The sequence below is a fragment of the Macadamia integrifolia genome, chromosome 14 (genome assembly GCF_013358625.1).
Source record: "Macadamia integrifolia cultivar HAES 741 chromosome 14, SCU_Mint_v3, whole genome shotgun sequence".
Taxonomy (NCBI): Eukaryota; Viridiplantae; Streptophyta; class Magnoliopsida; order Proteales; family Proteaceae; genus Macadamia; species Macadamia integrifolia.
The window spans coordinates 27,293,276-27,320,290 of NC_056570.1; the positions used below are offsets into that span (position 1 = coordinate 27,293,276).

General features: G+C 38.6%; 4 protein-coding genes and 1 long non-coding RNA gene across 5 annotated transcripts; 4 read left to right on the forward strand and 1 right to left on the reverse strand.

Annotated features, from left to right (window-relative positions):
• Positions 1 to 3,990: 3,990 nt before the first annotated feature.
• LOC122060782 (aspartic proteinase nepenthesin-1-like) lies at positions 3,991 to 5,388 on the forward strand. Its single transcript, XM_042623883.1, has one exon. The coding sequence runs from the start codon at positions 3,991 to 3,993 to the stop codon at positions 5,386 to 5,388; it is 1,398 nt and encodes a 465-aa protein (XP_042479817.1).
• Positions 5,389 to 10,862: 5,474 nt separating this feature from the next.
• On the forward strand, positions 10,863 to 11,879 carry LOC122060783 (aspartic proteinase nepenthesin-1-like). The gene has a single exon (XM_042623884.1). It carries the CDS (start codon positions 10,863 to 10,865, stop codon positions 11,877 to 11,879), a length of 1,017 nt encoding a protein of 338 aa, XP_042479818.1.
• A 1,082-nt stretch (positions 11,880 to 12,961) lies between these two features.
• LOC122060784 lies at positions 12,962 to 13,351 on the forward strand. Its single transcript, XM_042623885.1, has one exon. It carries the CDS (start codon positions 12,962 to 12,964, stop codon positions 13,349 to 13,351), a length of 390 nt encoding a protein of 129 aa, XP_042479819.1.
• Positions 13,352 to 14,293: 942 nt separating this feature from the next.
• Positions 14,294 to 15,647, reverse strand: LOC122060921. Its single transcript, XR_006134501.1, has 2 exons — positions 15,317 to 15,647; positions 14,294 to 14,558 (listed from the first exon to the last, which is right to left on the reverse strand). It is a non-coding gene; the product is annotated as an uncharacterized LOC122060921 (long non-coding RNA).
• A 9,621-nt stretch (positions 15,648 to 25,268) lies between these two features.
• LOC122060786 (aspartic proteinase nepenthesin-1-like) lies at positions 25,269 to 26,636 on the forward strand. Its single transcript, XM_042623886.1, has one exon. It carries the CDS (start codon positions 25,269 to 25,271, stop codon positions 26,634 to 26,636), a length of 1,368 nt encoding a protein of 455 aa, XP_042479820.1.
• Positions 26,637 to 27,015: the final 379 nt, after the last annotated feature.

Consider the following 27,015-nt stretch of genomic DNA (forward strand, 5'->3'; position numbering starts at 1 on the left):
GTGTTCTTGTTGGGCTTCTTCCCCTCTTGTTCTTGTATAGTTGGATTCTAGGAGGAGATTGTCCTGTTCTGATTTCATTCAATAAAGCTTGTGTGTTTCTCAACAAAAAAATAAAAAATAGAAATAGTCTTCCCAAAAGTTTGGGCACTTTAAGCGAAACTTCTCGCTGGCCTAACTGAAAAAGTTCAGTCCAAACTAATAGGGTGGAAGATTGTGAACCCTCTCAGCTGCTGAGAAAGAAATTTGAGTGATTTACATCCCCTTCCCGTATGTTTTCATCTAACAAGGGAGGTTAGTGTAATTTTTGAAAACACGGGGAAGGGGGATGTAAATTACCTAAGAAATTTTAATTGAGGCTATTGCAACCTGTATTCCCTTATATGCAATAATGTCGACGTTCTTTAATCCAGTGGGTTGTATTTGCTCAGAGCCCAACATGAGAATGCGCCAATTTTGGTAGAAAAATAACAAGGATAAGGGGATCTTTTGGTGCAAACAGGAAACTTTGTGTTCATGTAAGCGTTTTGGACCTCATGGTTTTAAGTATCTCCGATACCGATACGATACCCTCCGATACGTATCTTAAATTTATCCGACCGATACGATACATGAAATTTTTAAAATCCTTTCGTATCGATATATATCCTACAATACATACCGATATGCATCAATACACCCCCAATACACATCGATACGATACGATATGCCTCGATACGACTTTGGAAAATATAAAATTGAGATAAAATGTATGTTTCGGTATGTATTGGTACGTATCGGTGAGTATCGGTATGTATCGATCGGTACGTATCGGTATATATCGGCACGTATCGGTGAGTATCGATATATATCGGTACGTATCGGTGAGTATTGGTATGTACCGATACAGTGCGCTACGGTGACATAATGGCCAAGATGGGTAATTTTTCAGAAAAACACGATTTTTTGAAGGGTTTTTGTTCCAAAATGCTGTCAGCCATATTTCTCTCTAACTAAAGTGGAAATCAAGGTTGGGAACAAGGATTTTACATTTATGGGACAACTACAAACCTTGAATTCTTAGAACGATACCCTCAATTTAGTGTTTATGCATAATACATGTTATCAATAGTTTTTTTTAACAAATTCTTTATGCAAAAGTGTTTAAAAAAATGTTTCCTATCCATTTAGGTATATATCTTTAGCGTATCTTAGTGTATCTCCGATACGCTACGATATCCTTCGATACGTATCTTAATTTTGGCCGATCAATACGGTGACCGATACCGATACTTTAATCCTTGGTTTTGGTAGTCTTAGGTTTTTTGGATCTGCAAAGTGTCAACCTTGCCTTATTAGCCACCAAGACTAGCACATCCTTCACAATGAGGAAGCCTTGATCAGTTCTTAAGGCCAAATAATTCTCTAGAGTCCAGTTCTTGGAAGTCCAGTGTTGGTTCAATTGTTAATGGGCCTGGTGGAGCCTCCTCAAAGGAAGGGACTTGCTTAACCAAGGTCTTAGGCACATAATTGCCAATGGAAAATAAACCCTAATCAATTTATGCCAAATTATTTTGGGGTGATTACGATGGTAAATGGAAAGGGCATCCAATTGCCATAGGGAAGGTTTCTTTACTAAGGCTTATGGTGGTTTGGTAGTTAGAAATCTTAATTTCCTAATAATGATCGTCTAGTTAAGTTGGCTCCCGCTTTTTTTTTTTTTTTTTGGGGTCGGGGGGTGGGCAGGGGGAAGGGGTGGTGCAATTCCTAATGAACTGCATAACGGGACTTGACTCACGCACACTAGAGGGGAAAGGGGAATGATAAGGAGAGGGGGGCACAATAAATTCGTATTCACACACCCATGTGACAAGAATCGATGTTCTGACTTCTTGGTGCCTACTCTTCAAATAGAACCTACTAGCTAGGGCACCGCTTCCACTACTTCTCTTTGAGTAGTTGCAGTTGTTTTTTATTCAAGGATCCTAAACTCACCCTGTGATAAGATTCCATATGCCCATTCTGAAGCTGAGTCCAAAAAATTAGTTGCACCAGCACAAATCAAATTTGGGTATGTCAAAAAAGGTAGGGGTGTCAACCGGTCGGGCCTAGCCGGGCTTGACCACTTGGAAACCTTGCTCAGTGAACGCCTGTTTAAGTAAACGGGCCTAGCTTTGGGGGCATGATACAATTTATAATCTGGCCGGTTGGTGTTGGGCTTTAATCGGGCTACCTTAAATGAGCATTAACCGGGTCTTAACCGGGCTACGGACCTATTTAAATCTAAACGGACTCTAAATGTGCCTACCTTAAAATTCTTTTCTTAAGTGGGTTGAAGTCCCATAATTGTTCAATTTGAATATTAAATAGCTATAGTTTTATACAAAAAATAATCATAGTAGAAGGTTACCCAAATCTTTAATAACAAAGAGAAATGATATGAGATTATGGTTATTTTTTAATAAAGGGGGTCAGGCTAGGTCGGGTTACAATGAGTCGGTTCAAGTCGGGCCTATAATCGGTCGGTTCTGGTGGCACCCGACAGGCTAGCTACTTGCACTGTATACGCTCGTTTAATAAACTTGTCGGGCTTGAGCCAATACATTTATTAATCGGGCCGATCCAAGTCAGGCCATAAACGTGTCGGGCTCAGTTGGAGCTATCGGTGTGGACTCAAAATTGACACCCCTAAAAAAAGGGGTGGGAGATCATATTATCATTTAGCCTCGCAGGGTAAAGATTAAGATAAAAAATCCATCTATGAATATATATATATATATTCCATATTTAAAATCTATAATTTCTCCTTAAATTTCCTTCACTTCTTCTCTTACAAATTGTGTCAGATACCTCGAAATTATAATTCTCCCTTGGACCAGCTGGCTTTGACCTTCATATTAAAACGGGAAAAACATACTCTGCCGTGAGGAACTGGGGCGGCGAGGTGCGAGATGACGACACGTGGATCGAGAAAATCGAACAGTGTTGTTATAGAAATCATAAGTCTCATTCTCTGAGTTAAATAACATGCCCTTCCGAGGCTTACTCTCAACATCTTCACCTACATCAACTCTATCCATAATTCTACAGATTTTTCAAGAGATTCAATAGAATTTAAGGCGTCAAGAAAATAACCCAAATGCAGCACAGTGAAAAAGGTTTGATTGTGTTCATGCTTGAAATAGATGTTGGTAAAAATTGTGTTCATAATTGAAACATCTAACAAATGGCATATTTAATATAGCATATATACAAGAGAATGATCCCATACATAATGAAATACTGCATTTCCTAAACAAAAAAAAAAAAAAAAGAGCAAGTGAAGAAAAGCTCGTATACAGAGAGCTGTTTTCTTTTTTTTTTTCCTACTTACAACAAGCTGCAAGAAGTTTTGGTCGCTGGTCCGTTGAGGTTGCTCGACCATCGTCGCTGGTCAATGTTTCCCATACAAAGAGTCTCTAGTCTCTCTGAGGAAGAAATCACACAGGTTGGAAGATATGAACGATTGAGGTGAAACAGCCCTAACAAGAACGAAAGACTGACCATAGGAGGCTCTGTTGTCGCTGATATACTTGGTTAAGAAATCTTTGCTGCTCCGTCGCGGTCACACGAACCATATGGCCGGCTCTGGTCGAGGTCGTAGGAAGATGGGGATCGCTGGTCTTTTGGAGTATGAAATGAGAAAACCCTATAGCAGGTGAAATGAATCGGGTGAAATGGGAATCCGACGAAGTGGGTCGAAGGAACCGGGGCATCACCAACACCGTTCGATTTTCTCGCTCCACATGTCATCATCTCGCGCCTTGCCGCACCAGTTCCTCACGGCAGAGGATGTTTTTCCATTAAAACCTTCCATTATTTCAATTCATTATCATAAGACAAAAGCGCCAGTGCTTTGTCATAATATCTTCAGTTATACATTTAATTTGTTCTATATTTGGACAATTCTCTACTATATATCTCATGTCCTCGGTCAATGGTAGTCACATTCCATCCTTTATTTTCATAGCTTAAATGGCTTTCATGGAGACTTTATTATCTCTGATCTATTTCCTCTCAAGTGCATTGTTACTACAGTCCGCTGCCATTCATAAAAGTCCCCAGTCCATCACCATAAGCCTCATTCACCCATTCTCTGTCCACTCACCATTCTATGTAGGGAAGAACATTACAGAAGTGCAGAAGTTTAATCTACTTATTCAAGCCACAACAGCCCGCATGCATCATCTATTCCCAGCCACAACAATGAATCAAGGAAAGTACTGGAATGGTAGCAGCGAGGTTGACGGCATAGGCGCTATAGTGGAATATACTGGTGTCTACTATGTAGCTGAGGTGGGTATTGGTTCATTTCCGCCTATTCCTGGCCCAAAGGGTCTTCCTTATTACTTGATCATGGACACTGGAAGTCACATTACTTGGGTCCAATGTGAAGGTTGCAATCCATGCTTTCCCCTTACACAGACGCCGAATTTCCCGTTCCGAAGATCTCAAAGTTACAGGTCAATTCCATGTGGTCACCGAGAGTGTCCAACTCCAAGAGGGGATTGCTATGGATCGTCCTGTGGATTCAAAGCAAGCTACGGTGATAATCATGGGCCCTTTATAAGGGGAACCATTGCAAGAGAGACCTTAACCTTCTCTTCTGATAGATTGGGAGCTACAGAGTCGTTTAACAATTTATTCTTGGCATGTGGCTTACAGAGTCACAATATGCCGTTTGCACCACCGAATAAAGTTGCTGGGATTTTGGGCTTAGGGCCTGGAGGCCCTGGACCTTCTCCCATATGGAGCCAAGTACTCAAAAAACGCTTCTCTTATTGCTTCCCTGCCTCTCCTGACACCAAATCTCGGTTATATATCGGAGAAAGTGCTAGGATGGTAGGACCACAAGTTGTGTCTACACCATTGCTGAAAGGAGTTAACCCTTCACTCTACTATGTGGAGTTGCAAGATATCAGCATTGCAGGGATTCGCCTTGGGCTCCGAGGACTATTCCTCTTTGGTGGTTGCATCATAGATACAGGATCTCCGCTTACTACACTAATTCCTAGTGCTTATGCTGTTGTGAGAAATGCTTTTATTCAATACTTCGAACATTTTGGTATGCAACCATACGGTAGTGGAAGTAGACCACGCGATGTGCCCATGTTTGATCTTTGTTTCCCTGGGGGGCCACCTGGTCTAAGGTTTCCAACTATGACATTCCATTTCAAAGGAGCTGATTTTGTTGTGCAGCCCATTGGTCTATTTGCAATAGGCGCAGATTTTGTTTGTGTTGCCCTTAAATCAGACGAAGAAACATTGATTGGAGCTTATCAGCAAACCGAGCATAAGTTCTCCTTTGATTTGGAGTTGGGAAATACAGGAACTCTCTTCTTTGCTCCGGATAATTGTGGAGCACCTACTTAAGATTATTTCTGTCTTTTCTAAAATAGTTTGTACTCAGCAATCAAAATAAATAATTTCATTTAATAACTCATCTTTTATAGTTTCATAGCCAATTTCTCTCCTTTGATTTGACTTCCATTGACTAAAGTTTTGGTTTTTTTCATGTTTGTAGGGGCCAGATCAGGCCCTATTAACTAGTGCATGTTAAACAATGCATATCCATCTATATTTGGTTTGTGCAATCGATATTGTACAGGTTTAGGTTAGGGTCTTAAGACAGGGCCAAGACAAACCCAATATTTGATAAACCTTAAATCTAATACTCAAATTAGGAATTTCTTGGAAGGTACTAGTTTTGATGCATGAGTGGTGAAAAAGATTTTTTTTTTGTATAAAAGTCAACAAAAGTATATATTGAATAAATGAAGAATTACAATCACAAAGAATGAGATAAAAAATCTATTGAATAACCTCTCTACCTTTGGCATTGCTGTCAACAAAAAGGTAACCCTTTTTTTTTTGCTAGTGGATTACTTCATTAAAAGAAGAAAAAGACTACAAAAGTACAAAACTCAAAACAAACTCCACTAGTCATCCCAACTCCCACCTTCGGCATTGCCATCAGCAAGAGAGGAAAAGACTCAAACTAAATAAATCTAAAGTGCGGCCTTCCATCAGCATCCCTAGCAAGAATGTCCACTATATGAGACGGAAACACCACATTTTCATCCGTAATCCCATACTTTGCCGCATCTCTAGCCAGGTAGTCAGCAATCACATTCCCTTCTCTATAATTATGAGAAATTTTCCATCTAATACTATTCAGATAAGTTTGGTGTTGGCATTTCTCTTCCTCAGCTTATTACGGACGAATTAATCCTTGATGAAGCTGGTCATTCGCATTTCAGATTTTATAGATAGCGGTTGTGAGCCTCTGCTGATGGCAATGCCGAAGGTGGAGGCTCTCTTCCGTTATTTTTTATTTTTTTATTTTTTTTATTTTTTTTGAGTTCTTGGATGTATATATTCTCTATTCTTTAAATTTTCTTCCCTCTTTTAATAAAATCCCGATCTTCAACCAAAAATATAGTACTCCTCAAATGGTTGCATCATTTAGCTTTCATCAAATGGATTCAATATTTGGTGCTCATCAAGTAGGTTGATCAGTAAATGATTCAACATTTGGTGCTCAACATGTGGATCCATCAATAAGTGCTCTACATCACTCAATCTACAAAGAGAAAGGGTTGAAGGGGTGGTGGCCATGGCTGCTTAGAAGAGAAAATGAAGAATGAAAAGGTTTTAGGTTTAGGGTTTACTAACCCTCCCAATATATTATTATCAAAAAATATTTGATGTAATAATATATTGTGTAGTTTACAAGCCGGGTTGAAGGGAAAACTTGATACAACCTCAGATCTAGTTGAGAATATGGAGGCCCCAAGCCTCACACCCTAAAATGCTTAGGAGGTCAGCAAGGCTCAAGGCCCACAACATTAAAACTGGACTTGGGTCACAATAGCAGTCTAAACCCATGTTAGCCCACCAAACTAGCAATAAATTCAGCCCACATGCCACCTCAACAAGCACTCCTTAGTCACCTCCATATGACTGCAAAGGAGCCAAGTCAGCATTCTAGAAGGCTTGACTCTAAGATGATATTAGGTGGATACAAATTCACACTACATTTTCTTCCCACTTGTCTTGAATTCAACCATGGCACCCATAATTTGAAAAAACTCTACTTTGAATGCCCCTTCTTTTGGACTTTGAGCATTAATAACCTTGAAGACAAAGGCAACAAAGGCAAGGTGAGTTTCCAACATCCAACCTAACCTTGAAGACAAGTGCGACTAAGATGTGGAAATATGAATCAAACTAGTTTTAGAGTCAATATTTTCTCCTCTGTTCTCTTTCACATTGTAATATGTCACACAACCAATGTGACTTTCACTATTTTATTTTCCTATAAATTGTAAAATAATGTATAACCTATTGGGACATGAAGAAGTTTAGTAAAAATTTACTCTATTATTGAGTCCTTTCCGAAACCTTGAAGAGTTTCCCATCTTATGACCTTGAAGAGTTATTCTATAGCCTAGACGAGCTATACCCTTCCTTACTTTTAATTTTCAGATTCGTGCATCAACTTCATGAGAGGTTTCAGGTGTCTTGCAAATGTTTTCGGAGAAAACTTTTGTCACAAATATTGTAGAGCTGTGAGCCCTTGTTCCATAGGCTCTAGAATCACATCATTCTGACCTGTATTAAGAGAGATATAGTCATTTTCCTATGACTGCTTAAACCTACAAATCCTACACGCCTTGCAGTAGTGTGATACATGAGTCATTCGACTCTCCCGATCTGTAGCTTCCCATGAGGCTGCATCAAAACTTCTTTCCCTTGCTGACAGAGTAGAGCTTGTAAAATCAGTCATATCGAGCCTCCCTATCCATAACTTCATAGTTTACTGGTGGCCTCAATCCTCCATCAAAGTAGTGGAAACGTGGATGCGAAATTTCATCTGGTTAGGGGACATGGACAAACAGAAGAAGGTGGTGGTTAAATGGGAGAATGTCTGCAAACCTCTTCAGGAAGGAGTCCTAAGGGTTCGAAGACTAAGAGATGTCAACAAAGCCTGTTTGTGCAAACTTGCTTGGCAGATCAAGCATGAAAATTCCTCCATGAGCAACTTCTTCAGGTCCAGATTTGTAAACAAGGATGGCTCATTGCGTCATGGTTACAAATCTTCCTCTATCCTCCCAGGCCTTAAAAAATTTTGGTCCTTTGTCTCTGAGAAGGAAGTAGGATCAATGGGGAATGGAAATAGAATAAAATTTTGGTTGGATAACTAGATAGAAGGGAAATCAATAGCAGAAGAATCTGGTCTGGACCAAGGATGGTTTGAAGGGGACCAAACAAAGGTCAACAAATTTATCTCAGACAACAGATGGTGTCTCCCCCCAATGAGATCCTTATTCCTTAAGAAAATAATTGAAAAAATTCAGAGCAACTCTATCTCTTTCTCGAATGACATATGTCACTGGCGACCCTCTTCCTTAGGTTTTTTCTCCATCTCAACCGCTTGGGAGGAAATAAGGAAAAAGAATCCCAAGGTTCCCTGGTTCAGAAACATTTGGAAGCAAAAAATTCTCCCCAAACAATCTGCCTTTGGATGGAGGTTTATCCAAAAAAGGCTCCCTACCGATGAGAGGTATCCTTCTTTCATCCAAATGTGATTTATGTGGTTCAGCCAAAGAATCATTCGATCACCTCTTCCTCTTGTGTACCTATTCTGATGCTCTATGGTGTCAATTCTGTGGGCATTTTAGCTCCAACTGGCCATCGATCTCTAGCACTGAGGCTCTCTTTTTGTGGTGGAATAGAAGATCAAAAAATCAAAATTTTAAAGAAGAATAGAATAAAGGTCTCATTCTTATTCCTTACTTCCTTTGGAGAGAAAGAACCTCTAGGTGGCATGAAGGAAATCCCAAGCATTCAAGGCAAGTCTTCGCATCCATAAAAGTGAGTTATGGGCCTTGTCATCTGTGCTCTCGGACCAGCCTCTATCGGTCTCAGACTTATTATGTGCAAGGCGCATGGGTATCCCTCGTCCTCACTGGATCAGAAGAGATCCTACTGAAGTCTTCTGGTGTGCCCCACCTACGGCATAGATTAAACTTAATTCTGATGGCTGCTCCCTTGGGAACGCAAGGAGGGCAGGTGTGCAGGGGGTATTTATAGGGATGATAAAGCTGAGATAATTTTTCATTACAGGGAATTGCTTGGAGTCCAAACCAGTTTTGAAGCTGAATTCAGTTCGATCATCTCTGGTATGGAACATGCTCGAGACCTGAATGTTCAGAATTTGTGGATCGAATGTGATTCTATTGCTATCATTTCCCTCGTATCTAGAGGGTTTGTTCCTTGGTTGGCTTTTCAAAGATGGAGAAACCTCAGCCCATTCTTGCATTCGGTGAACTGGAAGATCACCCACTGCTATCGCGAGGCCAATCCGATAGCTGATTACCAAGCACAATCCGCAGCAAAGGATGAGTCTTCTGATCCCATTAATGCCTGGCCTGCTCTTATTAGTATGGAGTTGGAGAAGGACGCTCCCACGCGTCCTCAGTTTAGATTCTTCTAGTTCTGGTTGTGTCCCCTAGGCTTCTTTCCTGCTAATGGCCATGTCAAAGGTGGGGTAGGAGTTTAGAGCGTCCTTCCATTTTTCTTTGGCCTATTGGCATTGTAATTGGATTTTTCTCTATTTTTTCATTCTTAATACAACTTGATTTCTAGAAAAATATATATATATATATATATATTGTGTAGTTTATATTATAGTATTATTACTATTATTAATGTTTTCGTTATATAAATTAATCACATTATATAAATGAGGGTTAAAGCCAGGGTTGGGTTGGGCGGGCTAAGACCTCAACCCGGACCCGACCCAACCTTGACCCAAGGTTTCAGTTTTTCAACCCTAACCCACCCTCAAGGTCAGAAAACTTGGCCTTAGCACAGTTCAAGCACAAGGCGGGTTCAGACCATCAGGGCCAAATTTAAAACCCTAGCAATTGCTGCTCCTTCCCAACCTATGCCACCAACTTTATCTTGTCCATCCCATCTGACTCAACTATTCAACCACATCAACACAAATGCTACAACTTTATCGCTAGGGAATATATGGGCTTTGCCCATCCTCTAGCCTAAAAGACCTTATCAATGACATGTAAAAAGGATTGACATATTACATTTCTTCGTTTTTGGTACTTTGTATTGAAACCTTGTGTAATCTTCTTCTTCTTCTTTTTTTTTTTGTACAAGTTGTGGCCATCTACCTTTACCGTATTTACGAACTATAAATTCTCCTTAAATTTGCTGCACTTCTTCTCTTACAAGTTGTGGCAGTTACCTTGAAACTTCAAATATTCCTCAGGCCATCTGGGTTTATCCTTCACATTAAAATCTTTCATTATTTCAATTCATTAACATAAAACAAAATCGTTAGTGGTTTGTTATCATATCTTCAGTTATACATTTAATTTGTTCTATGTTTGGACAATTCTCAACTATATATCTCATGTCCCGTAGTCACATTCCATTCTTTGTTAGGTTAAATGGCTTTCATGGAGACTTTGTTATCTCTGATCTATTTCCTCTCAAGTGCATTGTTACTACATTCTGCTGCTATTCATGAAAGTCCCCAGTCCATCACTATAAACCTCATTCACCCATTCTCTGTCCACTCACCATTTTATCTAGGGAAGAACATAACAGAAGTGCAGAAGTTTAATCTTCTTATTCAAGCCACAGCAGCCCGTATGGATCATCTATTCCCAACCACAACATTGAATTAAGGAAACTACAGGAATGGTAGCAGCGAGGTTGATGAAATAGTCGCAATAGTGGAATATACAGGTACTTACTATGTAGCCGAGGTGGGTATCGGTACATTTCCCACAAGAAAGGGTCTTCCTTATTACTTGCTTATGGATACTGGAAGCCACACTACTTGGGTTCAATGTGAAGGTTGCAATCCATGCTTTTCCCTAATACAGACACCCAATTTCCCATTTCAAAGATCTCAAAGTTATAGGTCCATTCCATGTGGTCACCAAGAGTGTCCGACTCCAAGAGAAGCTTGCTATGGATCATCCTGTGGATTCAAAGCAAGATACGGTAGTTCCGTTGGGCCTTCGACAAGGGAAACCATCGCAAAAGAGACCTTAACCTTCTCTTCTGATAGATTGGGAGATACAGAATTGCATGACAACATATTCTTGGCATGTGGCTTAGAGAATCAAAACATTCGCTTTCCACAACCGAATAAAATTGCTGGAGTATTGGGATTAGGGCCTGGAGGCCCTGGAACTTCTCCGATATGGAGCCAAGTACTAAAAAAACGCTTCTCTTATTGCTTAGCTGCCTCTGAGCAAACCAGTTCTCGGTTACATATTGGAGAAGGTGCAAGGATGGTAGGACCACAAGTTGTGTCTACACCATTGGTGAAAGGAGCTAACCCTTCACTCTACTATGTGGGATTGAAAGATATTGGCATTGCAGGGACTCGCCTTAGGATACAAGGATTATACGCCGGTGGTTGCATCATAGATACAGGAGCTCCGTATAGTTCACTACTTCCTAATGCTTATGCCATGGTGAGAAATGGTTTTATTCAGTATTTCGCACAGTTTGGTATGCAACCATACGGTAATGGAAGTAGACCAAGCGATCTGCCTAGATTTGATCTCTGTTTCCCTAGGACGCCGCCTGGTTTTAGGTTTCCAACTATGACATTCCATTTCAGAGGAGCTGATCTTGTTGTGCAGCCTACTAGTGTTTTTGTAGTAGGGGCAAATTTTATTTGTGTTGCACTTAAATCAAGCGACAAAAAAACAATGCTTGGAGCTTATCAGCAAACCCAACATGAGTTCTCCTTTGATTTGGAGATTGGAAATAGAGGAACTCTCTTCTTTGCTCCGAACAATTGTGGAGCCCCTACTTGATATTATTTTTGTCTTTTCTGAAATAGTTTGTACTCAGCAATCAAAATAAAAGTTTCCGTTTAATGACTCATCTTTTTAGTTTCATAGCCAATTTCTCTGGCTCATTGTTTTAATAACCAAAGATCAAATTGAGGAAATTTTGAGTAGCCACATGGCTTCTCAAAATTTCCATTGACTGAGGTTTTGGTTTTCATCATGTTTGTAGGGACTAGATCAGGCCCCATTAACTAGTGCGCCTAGGGTATGTTAAATAGTACATGCTCATCTATTTGGTGTGTGTAATTCGATATCGTCCAAGTTTAGGTTAGGGTCTTAAGACTGGGCCATGAGACTGGGCCAAGACAAGCCCAATATTTGGCAAACATAAAATCTAATAGTAGAATTTAATATTTCTTGGAAAGTAAGAGTTTTGATGCATGAGTGGTGAAAAAGAATCTCTATAGCCACTAAAAAATGATCGAGAAAGCCATCAAATTTGGGTTCAAATTTCTAGGGACTGTTGTGGGTGATCTAGTTGGAGTACCATAGGCTTAGGTACGGTTGGCCTAAGTTGGAAAGAGTTACGAGTTATTTTAGAAGGTACCAAATCCTCTTCAAAAAGAGTCTCCGAAATCATCAATGCCCTGGGTGATAAAATTAGATGTCTACAATATCCTATTGTGATCAACCAAAATCCAATGACTAGGTCCTTATATACATTGACAATATAGAGGAGGCATGATTCTGTACTCATTTAGAGATAGTATATCACATTTGTTTATTATAGAAGGAGCACAATAACACATATTAACATTTCTGTACATAACATGTATCATTAGATAAATAAATTTATATAGGATCAAGTTTTCCTCAGGTCACAGTTAATGGAAATGTGCCCATTTGGCTAGACTATAGGGGGAGAGAATGGGGTCACATATGTATGTATGTATCTATGTATGTATGCATGCATGCATGTATGTATGTATATATATATCATACTATTATATATAAGCTCTTGGGTGAAACTTAGCTCTGATGGCTGCACACTCGGTAATCCGGGTCACGCTGGAGGTGGTGGTATCCTTAGGGATCACGATGGAAAAATGTTGATCAGCTATCAGATTTTCTTCGGAATTTCGAATAGCTTCTCAGCAAAGATATGGAGTATTTTGAAAGGGATTAAGCTCGCTCGTGCCAAGGGCTTTCAGCAGTTGTGGATTGAGTCTGACTCTTCTGTGGTAGTTTCCTTCTTTCACCATAGGCTTATTCCATGGTTTGCTCTTCAGGTGTGGAACCATATTCTTAGCTACTTAAATGCTATTGTGTGGAAGATATCCCACTGTTACAGAGAAGCCAACCCTGTTGCGGATTTTCTGGCTAAGGAAACTGCTAAAACTGGGACATCTTTTGATGATGTTTCTCTATCTCTTCGCATCAGGCATGAATTAGCTATTGACGAAGCAGGCCGTACTTGCTTTAGATTTTTGAGATAGCGGGTGTGAGTCTCTGTTGATGGCAATGCCAAAGGTGGAGACTCACTTCAGGCTCTTGCATTATATTTCTTTTCTACTTTTCCTTATATTTTAATACAATCTGACCTTCTAAAGAAAAAAAAATATAAAAGCACGAAGTGGCAAATCTTTCACTCGACAATTTTTCCCTTTCCTCTTTACAATCCTTTTTCTCCATCCTTTTTATTATTTTTTAAAATTGCTGGTATCTTTTATATTTTTATTTTACTTAAACACTCTCTAAATTTAATTCCTTTATTGTTCTAATATCTCACGTCCCCTCTCTATCTCTCCTATTTTCTTTTTTTTTTTCTTTTCCAAAAGTGAAAGTCTACGACCTATTTTCTCTTTGCGATCGAAACTCTCTCTCACCCTCAAGCGAACCAGAAAACTGTCCTTCCAAAAGGTGAACTCCCTCTCCCACCATCAAAAGATCTCTTAAGATAGGTGGCTTTCTAAAAATCAGATTGAAATTGGATATTCCTTTGTCATTCTTTTCATTTATCAAAATTGCAGAGAAAATTAATGGTTGAAGGTGATAGGAACTGCCTTTTGAAAACTCACTTTTCAGACACTATATTCCCAAAATGCCACATTCCAATCGAAGATAATTTGCTTTCACCAATTTTCCTAGTAAGCAGACAAGCCTTCATTTATATTTCTAAATTGAGGGTGGTGAGTTCATTTAATGTTTCACTGTCATATATATATATATATATATATTTTAATACCCAGGGTGTCCAGATCTTTGACCCAACTAATCTCTGGGGTCACTATGATACCGGTTACACAAGACCGAATCAATCCGAGATGGAAACTCTTGTGCGGTGGCCCTAAGAAGTTAGGTGCAACGTGTAGCGACCCCAAATCCGAGGTAAGGGTATGGTCACTCCCTCACGAGTGATAATCAAATGATCAAAAAAAATATGACAACTCATCAAAAATCTTACTCATAATATCCTCCATAAGGATTAAATGTTTATTAATATTACAAAGTTCCATTACATCAAATTGTCAGGATCTTCCCTTGGTGGCAATACTTATAATTCAAATCCCTTAAAATTGTACATTTCTATTGAGAAATACAACATATCCATTAATTACAAGAAAATTTACACTTATTAGCTAACAAATGAAATATTCATCCATATGGCTGGTTTCTTTCCGGTCTTATAGCATTGATCTTCATCTGTAGAAAAAGATATATAATGATGGGGTAAGCTCGATAGCTCAGTGAGAGAAACCTCCCTAGATATACACACACAGGCACACACAATAATAAATATTATAATATCCATATTTATACCCTCCCACATGTGTATATCAAGCAAGTAATATCATTGTCATAATAATAGTGATCCTACAATGATCCATCATATTGTGCGAACAATCTTGACACTATGCACTCACCTTTTCTTCCCCTACTAGGCGAGGTACGTAACCTAACCTCATTCTCAATACACAAAGAACCATAACATATATTTGTACATCATTTCACAATATAGTCGCAATTATATTTCTTGTTTCATGTATATAATGTATCACTGCAAATATTCATTTATCTCATAATAATAACCTCAATCGCAATATCCCAATTTGTACTTCAGATGCAAACATTCCATCGTAAATGAACAAATAGTCTTAATGGCTATCATCATGATATTTATCACATCAGTATAGTAAATAATACATATATGCATCCATCACACAACCGAGTTAATATGAAAAAGTTATGATATTTTTATTAAACAAAGGTCTGTCTGCCAAGACAGTAAATCCAAATCTGAAGTGGAGTTTTAGGATTCAAAATTTCCAAATTTTGACTCAAATCCTTGAGTTCATTCACATGCATTCTGTAACCTACATGAATAATTCTTCTTAAGTTCATCTCACACTCAAATCTCACAAGTATTTCTTGAATAAGAGTATGTAAGTTAGTACACTAACCTGAAATTCTGAAATCTTGTACTCAAGTATTTAGAAGCTTAAACTAAACAAGACCTCCCAATCTCTTAGATATTTTTCAGAAATAAGCTTTATTTTCCCTCAAATCTCCTTCTCCCTCTTTAGATTCAAGCTTGAGTTGTTGTAGAACCTCATTTTTCTCCATCCGTTATTCTTCTCCTCTTCATTTCATGAGCTCTTTCTCTTCAACATCTTCCCTTTTTCTCCTTCTCTTTCTCTTCACATAATAGAAGTAGAGAATGAGAAAGAAAAACTCACCAGTTTATCCTCCCAATATATCATTGCCTAAATTTAGGATTTCTAAATTGTCTAAATTACGCCTTGACTCATCACTTGCATGGCATTTAAGTAATGACACCTATATTTTGATGGTACCCTCATACTTATATTTATTCATTTTAAACTCTTTAACTTTTATAATAATGCAATTCACCCCATATGTGTGAAATCATCATAATATCGCTATCCACCTATTTCATCACCAATAGGATTCATTGCATGTCTAGTGTCTACTACCATGTCACTATTTATGGTACCCTTGAATAGTATATTTAATACGAATTATCCATTTTACCCTCACTATGTCCAACTATTTACACCAATGGGATTGAAAATTGTGAAATTACATTCCTACCCCTTGACCACCTCTCCTAGAGCCAATGTATGGATTAAACTTGTCATCTCATCAAGTGGTCACCCATCATGTGGATTTACTATTTTACCCTCAGCTTGGCTTGAAAGTAACATGTGGGACCCACCACTAACTTGTAAAGTAAAAGAATAGGTGGAAAGCACTTAAGGGGACTTGATCCCACAACCTTAGCTTTCATAAGGAATCATACAGCCATTGGGACATTTTATCCATTAATGATATAGGCATATGACAATTTTATAATGTACACACACTATTATACAAAACTTAAATTGAATACATAACGGTAATTTTCAATTACCTATATTATCCACACCTCATAAAATCCCGCAAAGCCATCGAAAGGGAGAAATTTTGGTGTCGACCCTATAAGATCCACCACAAAATATATTTTATTAATAAATCTTGGGACGGGGTATTGCACAGCGGCAAAGATTTGATCATGGGATCTCGCCTCCTGAGATGGAGTACCGTGTCCCCTCCAAGCCAACTACACTAATCCCTTGGAGTTTCAGTGCCACATTGACAACTTATGTTCAATCCAACTTCTTGCTGTGAATATCAAAAGTCTCTTTTCTTTCTCTACTTTTGGTTGGGGGATGCTTCTTGCTAGAGATGGAATTAGATAGACTAGGATATAATACATCCCAAATCATTCTAGATAAGTTGTAGTGAACTACCAGTAAAATATTATCATGATCGGTTACTCATTCAACATACATTGTACTTGTATATTTTTATATAAGCACAAATAAATGAATCTATCTCTTTGATAAAGCAATCATATCTTATGGATTGGTTAGGGATCAAGAGGGTATGAACAGGGCACATATCTCTAGCCTATAGACCAGTACAACCTTACCCTTTCCCCCCGTGACACCATGCTTCAATGATGATCTACTTCACATAGACAGAACTGTCTTATTAAACTCTTTTTTTTTTTTTTCTTTTTTGGGTAGGTATTTTAGGTTTAAACCTCCCCATCTTTGATTCATTTGCAATTATCCTAAAGTATTTTTCTTTCATTTCGTACATGCATAACATTAATCTCCATGTAGGAAAGTAGTATACCCTACTAATTAAACTCTTGAAAATAATTCAATGAAAGAGATAAAGATTTACATTGCTTTTGCATTGAGTTCCCTCCACTTCCTTAGTGGACTTCTATGAAGAAATGTTAGGCATTCGAAAAGTACCTCAGCATTTTAATCTTATTTAGCAGTTTTTAGATACAGCTCTCTTCTTTTCACCTTCTTTAGCATGGTACCACCAAACTTCAAGCTCAATGAAAGGAAATTACTGAGATGGTCAAATGTGTGCTTATTATTCTCCTTTTTTATAATTTTTCTCACCTTTTTGTTGTGGTGATTAAAACATATCTTTCAATCCAAATAATTTTAGAGTGTTGTGTTTCCTGGTTCTGGTTCTTCAATTATTCTTTTGCACACTATGACTAATAGGTACTACCAGCAATATAGCGTCTATTTGACAAACTCATTCTCATTTTCCCTTTCCTGTCCCTTTCTCTAATAAATGAGGATTTATTAAGATGAAGCAGAACAAGTAATTGGAAGTTCTCTTGTAGTGGTAGAGGCCTCGAAGGAAGACTTCTTTTGCACACTTGTTTTTCTTTGAGCCATGAATCACAGTTTTTCGCACTTTCATTTCTCTTAATGTTTTACATATCAGTGATTCTTCCACAATTATCCAAAAAACAGTAAGGCTCTGTTTGGTATTGTTTCTATTCCAAAAATGACGTTTCGTGTCAAAAACGAAAATTTCAGTTTGTGTCAAAATGCCGTTTTTAAAAGAAAAAATGGTGTTTCAAAATTTCAAATTTTTATCGTGAACGATAGTTCCTTGTTTTGTAAAATGGAATGAAACTGGGAAGACGGAAGTCCAATCTCATTTTTTTCAGTTTTTTTTCTCTTTTTGTTCCAAAAAAACAGAAACAAACCATAAGCGCACCAAACACTTTATTTCATTTTTTCGTTCCAATAGAATGAAAACACTCCAAAAACATTTTTTTAGAACAAAACAAATGGAGTCTTAGTATGCATACATGATGAATAGGCTGCCATGAGAGAGAGAGAGAGAGAGAGAGAGAGAGAGAGCATGGATTGGATATGGAAGCATTAGAGTTCACGCAACATATAATAAGAAACGTACAGAATGGGAGACTGATTTATATTATATATATTGAAAAAAAAATTAATGTGGATGACCCCATTAGAGAAAGTGGGTTTCTTCCGCTTCTTCTTCCCCACTCACTCTCTCTTCCCTAAACGTGGAGGAGAAAAATCCTCCCCCATTTAACATATCTCTATAATATCCCCATGTAACATCTGTCCATAATAATTTAAAAAAAAAAATCTATCCATAATTATCTGTCTCAATATCTCTATCACACACTCTATTCCCTAATGGGGTGGAGGAGAGAAATTCTCCCCCATTTAATATATCTCCATAATTATTTAAAAAAAAAATTCTCCATAATTATCTCTCTCAATCTCTCTCTCTCTAACACACTCTCTCTTCCCTAATCGTGGAGGAGAGAAATTCTCCCCCATTTAACATCTCTCCATAATTATTTAAAAAAAAAATTCTCTCCATAATTATCTCTCTCTCTCTCTCTCACTCTCACTCTCACTCTCTTCCCTAAACGTGGAGGAGAGAAATTCTCCCCCTCCCCACTTGTAACACCCATATTTACTTCTCTCTTAAAGTCACCACTCTGATTCACTCTCATTCACATTCACAGAGATCCTCAAATTATATATATATATATATATATATATATATTCAAGTGCGTGGATAGCTTGCAGTAGTTCTTCTCTGGCCGATTTCATCAAACCCCAGTTGAGAAGTTATTAATTGAGGATTCACAAAGATGAATAATAATAATAATATATGGGGATCGGTGATGTTCTTTCCTGTTCCTGTAGGTGGAGTTCTGGATGTGTTTCCTGCTGATGTTATTCGGATACATCCCCAGAATCGTATATGCTATTTATGCCATCACCAAGTGAATTAAACTAAAAAAAAAAAAAATTCTCTTTCTCGCTCGCTCCCTGTCTGTCTTTGTGGCGGTTTGTAGGTTTCTAATTGAAAAATAAAAATCAGATTTTTTCTTAAAAACTTTTGATTTGATTCAATAAAAGATTACTCTTTCAGGGGTTTGGTTGAAACTTTTGATTCGATTGTAAATCTTTCACAAGAAAGGAAATATGATTTACGCCGGGAGTTCCATCTCTTGGTTTGCTTTTCTACTTTTTCTCCTTTAGGTTGTTATTAGACTATCCATGTTTATTTTATTTTATCTTTATTTCCTGGAATCATTCATGTGGTGTCACACACTCCTTTCATCAAGCTCAGAATTGGTGGGGTCAGCCACATCTCGGCGTATTCACCGTTGATCTTATTAAGAACAAGTACTAATCCATGAGATGAATGTGCTATCAAGCTGCAACATTTGTTATGTATTCTAAACTCGTTCTTTTTTCTCTTTTTCATTTTTTTTTTTTTTCAGGTCATTAGCTGATGGTACATATCAGATATGGGATTCTAGAAACTTTAACTTCACACTTAACATATAAGGCTCAGATAAACCAAACCATGAGATGCATGTGCTATCTAGCAATGAAATCAGTGTGAATTATGTGCAATTTAGGTAAGTCTGTCTTGGGTAATAGACAAACTATTTAGTATGAAATTTAACCTATTGATCCTTATTCCCATGTCCTTGTGCAGTGGTTGTATTGTGCCATCAAGATCTTCTACAATTGATTCTTTGAAGGAGAAGAATTCTTTATGTAAGATGTGGCATGCCTTAGTAGTATTTTGGAAGTACAATTTTTTTATTTTTTTCATTTTTTTTTCTTTTTTTTTTTTTTATTTTTTTTTTACGTGTTTTTCTTCTCAGCTTGTTTGGCATGGATGCAAGAGTAGTTCTTGATAATGTACATAACATGACATTTTCACTTCTTTTTAATAAACATGGCATCTTTCTCATTTCAAAGCAATGCAATGTGAAACATACATGCTTTCTCATCTCTGCGGGGAACAACGTTCCCATACAGTCAGCGAACAGAATGGATGCCAGAACAGGGGGAGGGGTGAACAACAGAAACAAAGGGGATTGTTGAGAGGCCGCATTGGAAGCAAGGAGATCCGCAGCGGCGTTGCCTTCCCGCAAGGTGTGACAGTAGAGAACGGACTGTAACCTTTGAGAAATTGAGTGGCAATCGTTGTTAATGTTGAAGATGCGCCAGGGGCATGATCCGGATCGCCGTTGGAGCAAGTTGACAATAAGCAAGTTATCGCTTTCCACCATTACAGATTGAAGGGTATTGTTGACTGCCCAAAGAAGAGCAAAACACACAGCTAAGGCCTTCAGCAACAACCGCGTGTGCCTCACCAATGCCAAGGGAGAAGCCTCCAACCCTTAAAGCATCTGAATTTCTGCCAATACCGCTAATTGCTGCTGGACCTGGATTTCCCTTGCTGGCTCCATCTACATTAATTTTCAGAAATTCAGGAGGTTGTGGCAGCCAAGAAACCAGATGAGGACTAAAATCAGCTCACTTGATTGATTCGATAAAAAAGGGAAAGAAAATGAAATAGTTCTAATTTTTAAATCACATGAAACAGTTCTGTTGGACGAAAATTTATCCACTTCACATGTGAAGCTCCCATCAATATTTTTCACAATAATTCGTAATAAGCTAATCAAACCTATAATATTGAACAGCATTAATTGACAGATTGTAGCGAAGCCTGCCTCCCCCCCTAGAGAAATTTATCCCATACAACATTATGAAAAATATATATATATATATATATAGGGATAAGTTTCCTTATTCTCCACCTTCTTGGATCCGACTCCTCTCCAAACCCCATCCGAAGGCTGGGAGGACCTTTACATGCAACCCAACACATTACGCTCACCCCCAAGTCCTATCAGGCATGGGATGGGGGTGTTGGACGCACAGCACATTGGAGAGGATTTTTTTCCCTACCCTCAAGGCGCACGACTGACTTCATATAATAGGTTATTTTCTACCGTAGATTTCTTCACCACTGTAGGTGATGGAAAACTTTTTCCATTCTTATTAACTATAAATTTTCCTTAAGACTTCACTCATTGTCAACAATATACCAGTCCATTCTTCCGCACCAGAAAGTGCACCTAATGGCAAGGAAGGTGTGCATATTCTTTCTAAACCTTCTCTCAGTTGGGTTACTCCACAGTTTACTTTCGTACAATCTGGTGGCCTAAGTCTCAAGCTTATCCACAGAGATTTAGTCGAGTCCCCTCTCTATCCATGTAATCAAGCTTTCAAGGGAAGAGAGAATTACTGGGTAACTTCATCAATCTAAAGCCAATGCTCGCCGTCTGATCCGAATATCTGGAGGTAACAAAAATAAATCCACAAAGCCGAGTAGTAAAAACTAACCCATTTTTGCAAGGACCTATTGTAGGTACTTACTACTTGGACTTGTGTTGTATGTCAAGCATTGCAGATCAACGTATTTTCTATTTGGCCTAATATGTGTGTCTATTCATGCCTTTTAGGAGAAAGGAGGAACGATAGGGAGAAGGGGGGGCATACTAAATTTAACTCACACACCCATGTGACAGGATTTGATCCTTTGACCTCTTAGGGCATACTCTTCAAGCAAAGCTATAAACCAATTTGCTAGGCATTGGATTCACTAGTTAAGTTGGCTTGGAGGTTACTAAATAGTGACAATTGCCTTTGGCCTCATTCTTACGGGCCAAATATTTTAACTCAAGGTCTGTCTTTTATGAATTTGTATTAAAAAAAAAAGTACTTGGGTATTGCGTAGTTTGGTTAAAGTTACTCCCATTTTTAAGAAAATGGTGTATATTAAAGTTGGCAGTGATGAAGATTAGAGGTGCAACAGGATCAGATTGGGCTGGGTTTTTTAAAACCCCAACCCAACCCTAAGTCCCCTTAGTTGGGCCTAATCCTGGCCTAGCCCTGATTCAGGGCCAGAGATTTCTGACCCTGACCCCACGCTCAGGGCCAGGCCGGGCTGACCTTAATTGGCCCTGACCATATTCCTCTCCCTCTCTATTCTGAGTTTTTCTTTGAGTGTATTACCTACCTAAAATCTCAAAATGGAGCAACAGATCGCACACATGATTACAGTAGGAGAGTAATAAATATTAAATATCTATTAATGTTTTCTTAATGTTATATTATTTGTGCACAGACCGAGGGTTGCTTATGTTATATATATATTTCGCTAAAGATGCATTATATTAAAGAGAAAAATAGGATGAAATACAATCAACCAAGAAAAAATGAAACTCAAGCGAGCATCGCAATCCCAGCCCCCACCTTCGGCATTTCCATCAGCAGGGAAAAGGAAGCGAACGAACAAAATCTAAAATTCGGGTGGCCTTCAGCATCTCTTCTGATCAGATCTTTTATATGATCAGGAAAAATGATATTAGTGTCTGAGATCCCTGTCTTTGCTGCATCTTTAGGTAGATAATCAGCAATCAAGTTTGCCTCCCTGAAGTTGTTTTGATTTCCTCCAAGAAAGGTTGAAGGAAGATCCATCTCTGAATGGCAAACCATGGGATTTTCTTTTTCTGAAAGGATATCGCAACTGCACTGGAATCCGTCTCCACCCACAAGCGAGTAATTCCCATTTCTCGAGCACGCATTAGACCCACCATTAGCCCTTCCACCTCCGCTTGGAAAACCTTTGAGACCCCCATAAAATTTTTATAGGAGTCTAGAACAGCTCCCATATGATTACGAAAGAGCCCACCAGCTCCTACTTGACCAGGATTGCCCATAGAGCTTCCATCAAAGTTCAGTTTGATCCAGTTTACCTGAGCCCTGCACCAATAGACCTCTAAGATGGGCAGAGTTGACTTATTCTGAATCAATAAGCCAAGCTTTCTGTAGCAAATGACAGCAGCGGCAGTTTTCACCTCTCCTTTGGTGCTAGGCTTGGAGGATTTAATATCCTCAAGATTCATTTTCTTGATGAAGTTTATTTGCCTCATCTTGCCTTCGTGCCTTCTATTATTTCTTTAACGCCAAATGTGGTCAGCCACATTAATTAACCCCAGAGCCCATGCCTCTTTGCAGCAAACAATATTAAGCTTCCTTTTCCACCATTGGAGAAAATCAGCCATGGAGTCCAATTTCTTCCAAACCACATTGAAGCAGCCACTGAAGAACAGCCATAATTCCTCTGCGAAGGAGCATTGAAGGAAAATGTGATCCATAGACTCAGCCTCTACACCACACAAGCTGCATCTTGACACCAAAACAATGCCCCTTTTTTGAACGGCTTCATCCGTTGGTAGTTTTCCATGCGCCATTCTCCACCCAAAAATGGACTCTCTTGGCTGTAATTTTTTATTCCAGATCAGAGTAGCCCATGGAACTTTAGGATTTGTGCTCCTGATGTCCTCCCAGGCAGAGTTAGAGCTAAAACTTCCATCAGAAGACAAACTCCATAAGCACATGTCCTCACAGGCATACGAAGGAATTTTGATATCTCAGATCTTCTCAAATATGCTTTGCAATAAGGGTGATCTGACATTAGGCAATTTCCAATGGTGATTTTCAATAAAGTCACTAACCTTGCCCTTGAAGGGGGAACCAGGACCATCCTCGAGATCGACCATTCCCAGGATGGATTTATTTTCAAACCAGTTATCAGTCCAGAATTTTATATTTTCGCCATTTCCGATCAGCCAAGCTTCTTTTGAGGACATAAAATCCCACATCTTTCTAAATCCTAGCCAAATAGAGGAGGACTTATGGCTTGATTTGAAAGATCCATCACTCCTAAGAAGTCTGGCCCTTAGGAAGTTGCAGGCTGTAGATTTCTCATGTCTTACCCTCCAGACCATATTGCATAGCATTGCTTTATTTATGTCTCTGAGCCTACGCAACCCCAACCCTCCTTCATCCTTGGGCCTACAACACACATCCCATCGGACTGTGATATTTTTTGCAGAATCAACCTCACCAGTCCAGATGAAGTTCTTCATCCACCTTTCCATGATAGCAATAAGGGTTGATGGCCACCAATAGACAGCAGAGCTATGATTCATCATTCCCAAAATGACAGAGCGGACCAATTCTACTCTTCCAGCCATCGACATGATTTTTCCTTTCCACCCAGCCAGCCGACCTTTAACTCTGTCTATAATAGGGAGAAGAGACTCCTTCTTTATCCTTCCCTTAAAAATTTCAACACCCAAATAGCGGGTGGGGAAATTACAAATGGGAATACCAAGCTCTTCAACAATGCTCTGCTTCCTATGAGTAGCAACTAATCCTAGGAATAACTTGCTTTTTTCTAAATTTATTTTCTGTCCCGAGAAGCACTGGTATTTAGAAAGAAAGGTGTTGAGGAGCATTGTTGCTCCTCACATATCACTATATATATATATATATATATTTATATACACATATCACTATATAATTTAAAATAGGGTTGAACTGGGCTAGGCCAGGTTCAGCTTTAGACCTCAACCCTAGCCTGACCCAACCATAATTCAGGGCCAAAAAAAAATTCACCCTAACCAGTCCTCAAGGCCAGAATTCTTAGTCATGCCCTGTTTGGACTCACATTGGGTTCAGATCCGTTAAGGCCAATCTTACACCCCTAATGAAGATAATAGGTTCTAGAATGACCCTTAGATCCCCCGAATAGAAGGGTTTTCTTTGCAATAAGGTTCCCCTAATTTGACAACGATTGAAGTTAGTGACTTCATCAATCAAAATAGTTGGATTTTCCCTTTTTTTTCTTTTTTTTTTTTTTTTGGATTTTATTCAGGAAAAAAGAAAAGAAAAATAAAAAATTAAATATAATGTCTTACCCATGGAGTATGTTGCAACTATTAATAAACTTACCTTCTGATCAAGAAAAGGATAAATGGATGTGTCCTATCCAAATCACAGAAGTTATCAACTGAAGTCATGTTTCTCTTTCTTATGATTTAGGAGGATTGAAACCATAATTCATTTTCTCTCTGACGAGTTGTGGCAGTTACTTCCAAATTATAAATCTTCCTTGGACCAGTTGGGTTTTTAATTCACATTAAAACCTTTCCATTTATTTCCCCTTCATTAACATAAGACAAAAGTGTCAGTTGTTTCTTATCACATCTTTCAATTCTACACTTAATTAGGTTATATATTTGGATAATTATCAATTATAAATCTCATGTCCTCTGGCCTTGGTGTTTACATTCCATTCTTTGTTAGCTATATAGCTTAAATGGCTTTCATGAAGACTTTGTTTTTTGTAGTTTATCTCCTCTCAAGTTTGTTGCTACTACATTCCATTGCTACTCATGAAGGTCTCGAATCCATCACTCTAAGCCTCATTCACCCATTCTCTGTCCACTCACCATTCTATCCAGGGAAGAATGTAACAGATGTGGAAAAGACTAATCTACTTATTCAAGCCACAGTAGACCGTATGCGTCATCTATTCCCAATGACAACAAGAAGTCAAGGAAAGTATTGGAATGGTAGCAGCGAGGTTGACGACATAGCGGCAACAGTACTGGAATATTCCGGTGCCTACTATGTAGCCAAGGTGGGTATCGGTTCATTTCCACCTGTTCCTGGACCAAAGTGGCTTACTTATTACTTGATCATGGACACTGGAAGTCACATTACTTGGGTCCAATGTGAAGGTTGCAATCCTTGCTTTCCCCTTATACAAATACCCAATTTCCCATTCTCAAGATCTCAAAGTTACAGGTCTATTCCTTGTGGTCACCGAGACTGTCCAACTCCAAGAGAGGATTGCTATGGAGGTTCATGTGGATTCATAGCACGCTACAGTGGTAACGATGGTCCCTTAACAAGGGGAACCATTGCAAGAGAGACCTTAACCTTCTCTTCTGATATATCTGGATCTATGGCTTATAACAATTTATTCTTGGCTTGTGGCTTACAGAATAACAACTATCGCTTTCGACAACCGAATAAAATTGCTGGTCTTTTGGATTTAGGGCCTGGAGGCCGTGGAACTCCTCCCATATGGAGGCAAGTAGACCAAAAAAGGTTCTCTTATTGCCTATTTACCTCTGAACAAACCAGTTCAAAGTTACATATTGGAGAAGGTGCAAGGTTGGCACAACCACAAGTCATGTCTACACCATTGCTTAGAGGATCAGATATCAGCATTGCAGGTATTCGTCTTAAACTATGGGGATTTTTCCGCTTTGGCGGTTGCGTTATAGATACAGGAGTTCCGTTTACTTCAATAGTTGCTAAAGCTTATTCCATTGTGAGAATTGTTTTTATTCGGTACTTTGCACAGTTTGGTTTGCAACTATATGGTAGTGGAAGTAGACCAAGTGGTCTGCCCATGTTTGATCTCTGTTTCCCAAGGCCGCCGCAAGGTTTTAGGTTTCCAACTATGACATTCCATTTCAAAAGAGCTGATCTAGTTGTGCAGCCCACTGGTGTATTTTCAGTAGGGTCAAATTATATTTGTGTTACACTTAGATCAGGAGATGTTACACTGATTGGAGCTTATCAGCAAACGCAACACAAGTTCTCCTTTGATTTGGAGTTGGGAAATACAGGAACTCTCTTCTTTGCTCCGGAGAATTGTGGAGCCCCTGTTTAAGATTATTTCTGTCTTTTCTGAAAGAGCTTGTACTCAGAAATCAAAATAATTAATTCCATTTAACTAGTTTCAGACCCAATTTCTCTAGCCCATAGTTTCAATAACCGAGGATCAAATTAAGGAAAATTTTTGCTTATCATGGTCTAAGTGTTCACTCTTAAATTTAAGGTCATCATTACTACCCTTTATATTCTGAAGGTCCGAAATTCAATTTGCTAATCTGTAAATAGTGATCCATAAAACCCATCTAAGCACAACGATGGTCGTTGGTGAAAGAATTCCTCCTTTACAATGGCTTGACTTTGCTTGCCCATGGATCTATTCCCAAGAGATACTGGCACTACGAGTTTGACATCACAATTTAATTGATCAAATGCAT

Coding starts and splice junctions, on each gene's coding strand:
- LOC122060786 (XM_042623886.1), top strand. CDS start 25,269: ATGGCTTTCATGAAGACTTTGTTTTTTGTAGTTTATCTCCTCTCAAGT.
- LOC122060783 (XM_042623884.1), top strand. CDS start 10,863: ATGGATACTGGAAGCCACACTACTTGGGTTCAATGTGAAGGTTGCAAT.
- LOC122060782 (XM_042623883.1), top strand. CDS start 3,991: ATGGCTTTCATGGAGACTTTATTATCTCTGATCTATTTCCTCTCAAGT.
- LOC122060784 (XM_042623885.1), top strand. CDS start 12,962: ATGTTGATCAGCTATCAGATTTTCTTCGGAATTTCGAATAGCTTCTCA.